This window comes from Mycteria americana, chromosome 3 (genome assembly GCF_035582795.1).
Source record: "Mycteria americana isolate JAX WOST 10 ecotype Jacksonville Zoo and Gardens chromosome 3, USCA_MyAme_1.0, whole genome shotgun sequence".
Classification (NCBI taxonomy): domain Eukaryota; kingdom Metazoa; phylum Chordata; class Aves; order Ciconiiformes; family Ciconiidae; genus Mycteria; species Mycteria americana.
The window spans coordinates 131,642,895-131,651,919 of record NC_134367.1 but is presented as its reverse complement, the minus strand read 5'-3'; the positions used below and the strand labels follow the sequence as shown (position 1 = coordinate 131,651,919).

The 9,025-nt window shown below is 65.0% G+C and overlaps 1 protein-coding gene across 1 annotated transcript; it reads right to left on the bottom strand.

Annotated features, from left to right (window-relative positions):
- Positions 1–7,780, bottom strand: FBLN7 (fibulin 7). The gene is made up of 8 exons (XM_075497489.1): positions 7,636–7,780; positions 6,165–6,324; positions 5,466–5,636; positions 4,823–4,948; positions 4,588–4,725; positions 4,371–4,508; positions 1,638–1,776; positions 1–1,492 (listed from the first exon to the last, which is right to left on the bottom strand). The coding sequence occupies exons 1-8, from the start codon at positions 7,735–7,737 to the stop codon at positions 1,120–1,122; spliced, it is 1,347 nt and encodes a 448-aa protein (XP_075353604.1). The 5' UTR covers positions 7,738–7,780; the 3' UTR covers positions 1–1,119.
- Positions 7,781–9,025: the final 1,245 nt, after the last annotated feature.

Sequence of the window (9,025 nt, the reverse complement as noted above, 5' to 3'; positions counted from 1 at the left end):
GTTTAATGGTACTAAAACCGGCATAATGAAGAAACATGCATAACGTCGAAGTTTTGTGGTTAACATGCACAAGCGCTGCACCGAGGAGCAGGTACCGAGGGGGAAGGCTGGGGAGGTGCCCCCCCCCCGCCCCCCCGGCACGCGTTACAGCCGAACCCCAGCTATTCCTGGAGCTGCTTACACAAGAGCGGGGTGGAGGCTGATTGAAAAATGAAATATTCACACCTCAAGCTCCCTCAACGCAAGCACCAAGCGCAGCCGAAGCCCTCCCCAAGGTCACGGCGTGGGGGGGGGGGGGGGGGGGGATGCGCACGCACGACCCAGTTCAGGAGCTTTAAGGAGCTGCTGCCCGTGAGCTGAAGCACGGCACGGCACGGCACGGCACGGCCCATCGCCAGCGCTCCTGCAGAGCCCGGGGATTCCTCCTTGGCCCAGCAGCAGCGTCCCGCTTCCCAAGGAGGGCACCGAGAGCCAGCCAGGCCTTGCAGGGAGGGATGTTCAGGGATTTTACCGGTCCCAGTCCATCCCGGGGGACTGAGACGCCGGAGCAGCCCCCTCCCCGCAGACCGCCGTGGGTTTTCTCGGCATCCCAAGGGGAGCAAAATCATGTTTTTACGGGGCTGGGCTCAGCACAAGCAAGGCTGGGCCAGCGGGGAGGAGAGCGGTAGCTGCTATGAGCCTCCCTCCTCCCGCATGCACCAGCTTAACTTCTTTCCTAAAGAAAAACAAAAAAAGGAATTAAAAAGGAAATAAGGGCCGTGGTTTCTATCCGCTGTTTCCTGTGCTGCGTGGGTGCCAAGGCTGCGGGACGCGGCCCTTCTGGAGCCTCGGGGAGGACGATGCTCTGCTCCCGCGCCCCGGCGCGCAGGGAACCCCTGCACCTGATTGCTTTTGCACCTCGTTTGCTTTTCTTTCCCCACGTAGGTGGGTGTAAAAGCCACCTGGGCAGAATAATAACCTTAACGCGGAGGGGAGGGTGGCTGGCTGCAGAGGGGCTGCGGCGTGGGAGGTCACCTGGAGCTCCCATGACACGCCCGCCTCCAGGGCTAGCGCTTTCGGGTGGAGGATGCCCAGCAGGGACCAGCGCTGTCAGGGAAGCCGCCCCGGCTGCCGCTTCCCCTAAAACTCATAGGCGGAGACGAAGACGGTGATTTTGGACACGTGCTTGGCCTGGAAGACACGGTCCAGGTACTCGGACATGTCCACGTCCACCTGGATGGTCTGGGGACCCTTGAGGCTCTGCACCAGGATGAGCTCCCCGGTCTGCCGGTCCGAGCGCTGCATCACGAAGTGGCCGCGGTTGTTGCCGCCCACGATGCCGAAGCGCAGGCTGTCGGGTCCCGGCCGGCCGGGTGCCGCCGCCGTGGCCATGCGGAAGAGCGGGGTGGGCGTCAGCAGGTTGGACGGCAGGGGCAGGTAGTGGAAGGAGATGGTTTTGGGCGCTTGGTGGCACGACCGGCTCTCCATCGGGCAGGGGTTGCGCTCGCACTGGCTGCAAAGGCAAAAAAAAGGGGGGGAGGTTTTCAGGGAACGCCAGGGATGCGGGGTTTGTGTCCCCCACCTCGGATCCATGCAGTTTCGGGACCCAGCACCCAAAAAACCGAAGCAGGGACAGGTTTGCCCCCCGCCGCACTCACAAGGGCGACGTTTTGACGTAGGTGATGTTGCCGGCGGGCTGGGGGCACTGGGGGCTGACGCACTGGAAGCCCCCCCCCGTGTTGATGCAGGAGGTCCCGCTGGTGCAGTTATCCTGGGACAGGGCGCACTCGTCGATGTCTGCAAAACAGGGGCGGGCAGCGGGTCAAGCTCACTGGAGACCTCAAACCGACCCCACTGAGGGCTTCCTTTTGGCGGAAAACAGGCAAAAGCGCCTTGAAACAGTGATCAGAAAGGCATGAGAGCGTGGCGGAAAACACCCAAATCGCCTAAAATCCCGTTCTGCGCCTGCTCTGCTCTCCCCGAGCTCTGCCCTGGGCCAGCAAGGGTTAACGGCAGCACTCTCACAGCAGGAGGGCAGCTTCTTTTCCTAACCTTCTGCTCAGTTTGAAAACACCGTCTCTTTTTCCTTACTAAACACCTGTGTAACCACGAAGACACCCGGCAATAAAATCAGGAGCTCTGAATGCAGGTATTTGCTGGGAGCATTAGCAAGATGCTACTGAAACAGGCAGAAACCGGGGAGAAAAGGAGAAAGCGTGAGCTTTTTCGCCACGAGCTGCGCTCATCAACACTTTATAACACAAAAAAACCCCTGTTTTTCAGGAGGAGACTTTCATACGAGCACTTCTGGCCCCCCACCATCCCTACCTGCTGCCGCTTCGCTTTGCTCTCAACCCACGCCCCAGCTCCCCTGTTGTAGGAGGAGAAGCTGCCGGCCTCCGCGCTGACCCCTCGCCGTCTAATTCTTGCTTTTTAACGCAATTTGTGTTTCTTCTCGGGGACATCCCGTTCACAGGGGACAGCTCCACCGCCGCAGCGGGGGTCCCATAGCCCCAAAGCATCGCACGCTGATGGGGGTGGTCCCATAGCCCCAAAGCATCGCACGCTGATGGGGGGGGTCCCATAGCCCCAAAGCATCGCACGCTGATGGGGGGGGTCCCATAGCCCCAAAGCATCGCACGCTGATGGGGGGGGTCCCATAGCCCCAAAGCATCGCACGCTGATGGGGGGGGTCCCATAGCCCCAAAGCATCGCACGCTGATGGGGGGGGTCCCATAGCCCCAAAGCATCGCACGCTGATGGGGGGGGGGATCCCATAGCCCCAAAGCATCGCACGTTGATGGAGGGGATCCCATAGCCCCAAAGCATCGCACGCTGATGGGGGGGGGTCCCATAGCCCCAAAGCATCGCACGCTGATGGGGGGGGGATCCCATAGCCCCAAAGCATCGCACGTTGATGGAGGGGATCCCATAGCCCCAAAGCATCGCACGCTGATGGGGGGGTCCCATAGCCCCAAAGCATCGCATGCTGATGGGGGGGTCCCATAGCCCCAAAGCATCGCATGCTGATGGAGGGGGGGATCCCATAGCCCCAAAGCATCGCACATTGATGGGGGGGGGGTCCCATAGCCCCAGAGCATCGCACGTTGATGGAGGGGGTCCCATAGCCCCAAAGCATCGCACGCTGATGGGGGGGGGGGATCCCATAGCCCCAAAGCATTGCACGCTGATGGGGGGGGTCCCATAGCCCCAAAGCATCGCACGCTGATGGGGGGGGGTCCCATAGCCCCAAAGCATCGCACGCTGATGGGGGGGGTCCCATAGCCCCAAAGCATCGCACGCTGATGGGGGGGGGTCCCATAGCCCCAAAGCATCGCACGTTGATGGAGGGGGTCCCATAGCCCCAAAGCATCGCACGCTGATGGGGGGGGTCCCATAGCCCCAAAGCATCGCACGCTGATGGGGGGGGGGATCCCATAGCCCCAAAGCATCGCACGTTGATGGAGGGGATCCCATAGCCCCAAAGCATCGCACGCTGATGGGGGGGGGTCCCATAGCCCCAAAGCATCGCACGCTGATGGGGGGGGGATCCCATAGCCCCAAAGCATCGCACGTTGATGGAGGGGATCCCATAGCCCCAAAGCATCGCACGCTGATGGGGGGGTCCCATAGCCCCAAAGCATCGCATGCTGATGGGGGGGTCCCATAGCCCCAAAGCATCGCATGCTGATGGAGGGGGGGATCCCATAGCCCCAAAGCATCGCACATTGATGGGGGGGGGGTCCCATAGCCCCAGAGCATCGCACGTTGATGGAGGGGGTCCCATAGCCCCAAAGCATCGCACGCTGATGGGGGGGGGGGATCCCATAGCCCCAAAGCATTGCACGCTGATGGGGGGGGTCCCATAGCCCCAAAGCATCGCACGCTGATGGGGGGGGGTCCCATAGCCCCAAAGCATCGCACGCTGATGGGGGGGGTCCCATAGCCCCAAAGCATCGCACGCTGATGGGGGGGGGTCCCATAGCCCCAAAGCATCGCACGTTGATGGAGGGGGTCCCATAGCCCCAAAGCATCGCACGCTGATGGGGGGGGGGATCCCATAGCCCCAAAGCATTGCACGCTGATGGGGGGGGTCCCATAGCCCCAAAGCATCGCATGCTGATGGGGGGGGTCCCATAGCCCCAAAGCATCGCATGCTGATGGGGGGGGTCCCATAGCCCCAAAGCATCGCACGTGTTTGCCAGCGCCTGAACCTCCACCATTTTCCTGCCCTCCGCACCCAGCCTGGGAACCACCTCTCTGTGCAAGCCCGCCGAGATTTTTGCACCCGGTGATGCTCGCAAACAAGGAGAAAAAAGGGAAAGAAATAAAAAAGGAGTCATGCAAGTTGGGAAAAGGAGTAAACCCGCAGGTTTCCAGCCGCCCCTCACCTTCGCAGCTCTTGCCATCGCCCAGGAGGACGTACCCACCGGGGCAGGCGCAGCGGTAGGAGCCGGGGAGGTTGACGCAGGCGTGGGCGCAGAGCCGGGGACCCCCCTCCCGCTTGTACACCTCGCACTCGTTGAGGTCTGCGGAGAGACGAGGGGAGCGGGTGCACGGCCGAGACCCCGCGGCCCACCCCGCCGCCTCCCCCCCGGCGCGGCTCACCCTGGCAGAGGCCGTTGGCGGCCGTGCCGCTCATGTGGAAGCCGGGCTCGCAGCTGCAGTGCTGGGTCCGGTCGATCTGGGCGCAGCGGGGCTGGCGGCTGAACGCCGGGTCATCCGTGACGCTCCAGGCGGGGGGAGCTGGGGGGACACCGCGGGATGGGGTCTGAAATGAGGTGGGGTGCCGAAATATGCCTGGAGGGTGGCGGGTCACCCACCCCGGCGGGGGGTCACCCACCCGTCTGCGCCTGGTACTGGCAGGTGGCCCCGGTCCACTGCTGGGGACAGAGGCACTTGTAGTGGTTCAGCCCCTCCAGGCACGTCCCGCCGTTCTGGCAGGGGCTGCTCGAGCACTCGCTGATCTCTGCAAGAAAAGCAGCCGCATTTCAGTTCGTTTTACTTCGGGGAGCAAGCCACGGGAACGCCGCACGCGCCGGGCCGCCTTGGTTCCCCCACCGCACATCAGAACCATTTATTTCGCCGAACTCGGACGCCGGCTGCTTCCGATGCTGCGGCGCTGCCCTGGTGCAAAGGTTTGCTACGACGCGGGGAGCCGTTGCAGCACCGACGCCTTTTCCCCCCGTCTCTGCTGCTGAGCTGCAGGTGCAATTTCTGTAATTTCCAGCTTTCCTTGAGGATGAGAAACCCCAAATCGCCGGCCGCGGGAGCTGCAGTATCCGTGGGATGTTGGCTAGCTGGGACTCGGGGACGGCTGCGATACCTCCCTGTTCGGTGAACCCCAATAATCCCCCGTGTTTAAATAAACCCAAATCGCATCCCACTCTTGCGAATGATGCCCACGGGCAGACGCGGGCACGAAGCAGCCCTACGACGGCGGCCGCCTGCCCGGCAGCCCTGCCGCAGGCAGCCCAGAGCAGTACCTGCGCAGCGGGGCTCCTGCCCGGTCCAGCTGCCGTTGGGCTGGCACGTCCGCGTGCTGGAGCCCAGGAGCTGGAAGCCCGGGTCGCAGGTGAAGTGAACCTCGTGCTCCACCAAATACTTGGTGCCAAACTTCCTCCCGTCCGCGGGGGCTTGCAGGGCAGGGCAGGAGGCTGCAAGAGCACCGCGGGGAGGGGGTCAGCGTGCAGGCGGGTGCTTTGGGGCAGCACTGACCTATCTTTCCTGTCCCCAACTCTACCACGCTTCACCCCGCTCCTCCAAGACCTCCTCTTTAACTGTTATTTTCCTCGAATATTGGCCTGCTGAGGTTAATCAGTAACATCCAGCCCCACGGTGGGGCCGAGCATCACTGGCAAGGGGCTTGGTGGCGTTTTTGCCGCGCCTCTCGTGCTCCCAGCACGGGACGGCGGCTCTTCGGCTGGAGACGTGGCTTTCCAGCCCGCTCGCCTCCAGTGCCTTGCCAGGAGCTCTCAGCTTTGCCGCTAAGGAGCCTCCCCACGTCCTGCCAGGCTGGAGAAGCGCTCGAATTCACGCTCACAAATTGCCAACACGGGAACAGGTATCTCCATCTGTGGAGATGCCCGAACCTCCACCCATCACAGCCCTGAGCATCCTGACCCGCCCACCCCAGCATCCTCTGAGGCCATAAAAGCAGCGGGTGGGACCCAGGGGGGACTCACCGGCCGGCGGCTCGGGGGTGGCTTTGGCCAGGGAGGCGTGCAGGGTGCTCAGCCGGCTCTTCATCACGCGGAGGCCCTCGGCGAAGCGCGTCTCCTGCCCCTTCAGCAACTGCTGCATCTGCCGGATGGCGGCCAGGAGCTGCTGCCTGCTGAGGCAGCTCTGCGGGGACGGGGTGGCCGCTCAGCGAGGGGACGTCGCTCCGGCCCCCGTGCTGCCGTGCCACCCGGGAGCCAACCTGCTGCACGCAGCCTGCCCTGGCTGCGGGGGGATGCTCGTGCAGGAGCTCTGCAGCACCCGAGGTCCCCCGAGATACCTGATTTTGTATTTTTTTCCCCCGTTTACCCAGATGCAGGAGGTTTTTTAGCCTGTGCAAGAAGTCCTCAGCTCAGGCATGCTCTCCTACATCTAAATGGGTAACGCAGCGCTACAAGCAGGGCTGTAATCACTTTGTTAGCCCTGGGAGAGATGCCATAACTCATGTTTCATCCTGCTGGAGCTAGAGCCCTGTCCCACTTCCACATTACAAAATAAGAGGAAAACAGCTGTCTTGTGAGTTCTGCTGGGGCCAGGAACACTGGTGGGACTCCTGCCTGCAAACCGATCGCTACCACGGGACTGACTCATGCAGGAGACGGGCATCGTTATTATAGGTTTCCTGCGGAATCGACTTAAAACAGAAGAAAAAGAGCAAGAGCTGAGCAAAGCCAAGCCAGTTTTAGAGCTCAGAGGTTCGCAGAGCGCGTGGGGGAGAGAGCACACAGGGTCTGGTCCGGGTGGCACGAGGCCGGGGGCGAACGAGCTCCGGCAAGGCGAGCAGAGCTGCCGGGCACCGGCCCACCTGGCCCAAGGGAATTCTTTCCCCCCCAGCCACACTGTGCAGGGGTGAAGTCGCTCTCCTTTCCAAATAGCTACTGAGGGTTTCCGAAGAAGAAATAAGAGCCAGCCCAAGCGGCGTGCTGTCCCCCGCTTCCCTTGGTGCAGTTTTGGGGGGTCACGGGCTGCCAGCGGGGATGAGCCGGTCTGTGCCCGCAGCTCTGGGGTGCCCCGCGCCGAGAGGGAGGGAGGCAAAAGCAAATAGATGCCTGGCACGTAGCTCGCTTTAATAAACAGCTCTTTGTTAGGGCTGGTTTTAACTTCAAGAGCCAGCGTGAGCTCCCCGCGGGATGCTGAGCCGTAGCAAAGCCCCGCTCTCCCGTAAAGCCAGCAGGATTCTTCGCCCCCGGTGTGCTCGGTGGTGACTTCAGGTGCGGGATAAGCAGGAAAAAAAAGAGCCCAAAAGGAACCGGGCCCGGCTTAAGCCCTGTTCAAGCTCCCCCCCGCCTTTGCCCACCTGTTTGCTGGGGCCAGAGCCGGAGCGCGGGCCGTAAGGGCGGGCAGACACCCAGCGGGAATGGGGGGGAAGAGGAGGGAGCCCTTCCTCCCCGCAAAGCCCTTCCGAGGGGCCCCCCGACGCCCCCCGGCCCCGCTCACCTGGGCCGCCGGCGCCGCGGGCAGCGGCAGCAGCAGCAGCAGCAGCAGCGGCAGCGGCGGCGGCGGCAGCGGCAGCGGGAGGCGGCACCGCGCTCCCGGCATGGTCCGGCGGCCGGCGCGGCTCTCGTCCGCCGAGGAAGGGCTCTCCCGGGCGCCGGCGGCCGCCTCTCCCCGCCCCGGCCCCGCAGCTCTCTCCCTCCCACGCCGCCCCCGCCCCACGCGCGGCCACGCTCCCCCGTGGAGCGGGACGGGACGCGGCGCTCGCCCCCCTCACCGCCCCCCCCCCCCCCCCCCCCCGAGGGGAGGACGGCGCTTCCCCGCCCCGGGGAGCCGGGACCCCCCGCCCCGGCCCCGGCGCCGGCCCTGTCCCGGGGGGATGCTGCGGGCGTCAGCCCGGGGCCGCGGTCACCTCTCGGGCTCTGCCCCGCTGCCGGCACCCCCGGCCCCGACCCCGCGGAGCGACGCTCAGCCCCCGCGCCGCGCTCCTGCCGCGCCTGGGGGGTCTGGTGAAAAGCTGCCGCTGCCGCTGCCGCTGCCGAGACGAGCGAGCACCGGCCCCTGCGCCCCTTCCCAGCCCCCGCAGCCCTTCCCCGGCCCTGCACCCCTTCCCAAGCCCTGCATTCCCTTCCCACGCCCTGCGCCCCCTTCCCCAGCCCCTGCGCCCCCTTCCTCGGTCCTGCGCCCCTTCCCTGGCCCATGCACCCCCTTCCCCAGCCCCTGCACTCCCTTCCCAGCCCCTGCACCCCCTTCCCCGGCCCCTGCACCCCTTCCCCGGCCCCTGCACCCCCTTCCCAGCCCATGCACCCCCTTACCCAGTCCTGCATTCCCTTCCCCAGCCCCGCACCCGTCCCCCAGCCCCTGCACCCCTTCCCCAGCCCCTGCACTCCCTCCCCAGTCCCTGCACCCCATTCCCATTGCCAGCCCCTGCACCCCCTTCCCCAGCCCCGGCACCCCCTTCCCAGCCCCTGCACCCTTTTCCCGGCCCCTGCACCCCCTCCCCCAGTCCTACACCCCTTCCCCAGCCCCTGCACCCCTTTCCTCGGTCCTGCGCCCCTTCCCTGGCCCATGCACCCCCTTCCCTAGCCCCTGCACCACTTTCCCAGCCCCTGCACTCCCTTCCCAGCCCCTGCACCCCCTTCCCCAGCCCCTGCACCCCTTCCCCGGCCCCTGCACCCCATTCCCAGCCCCGGCACCCCATTCCCAGCCCCGGCACCCCCCGCAGGAGCGGCGTGAGGCGGCCGGGCGGTGCGCGGGGTCCCTGCTCCATCTGCTGGGCACGGCGGGGCGGCCGGCTGCTGCGGAGCAACCCCTGCTAGGGAAAGAGCAGAAATCCCCTCAAAGGGAGAAGGGGCAGGGGAAGGGCCAAGCCATGGCAGGGTGGCTCCATCCC

Excerpts from the sequence above, each read along its gene's own strand:
- FBLN7 (XM_075497489.1), bottom strand. The coding sequence starts at position 7,737 with ATGCCGGGAGCGCGGTGCCGCCTCCCGCTGCCGCTGCCGCCGCCGCCG. Across the intron at positions 5,637-6,164 it reads CACCCCCGAGCCGCCGGCCG|CCTCCTGCCCTGCCCTGCAA; the intron begins GTGAGTCCCCCC and ends GTGCTCTTGCAG. Across the intron at positions 4,726-4,822 it reads CCAGTACCAGGCGCAGACGG|CTCCCCCCGCCTGGAGCGTC; the intron begins GTGGGTGACCCC and ends GTGTCCCCCCAG.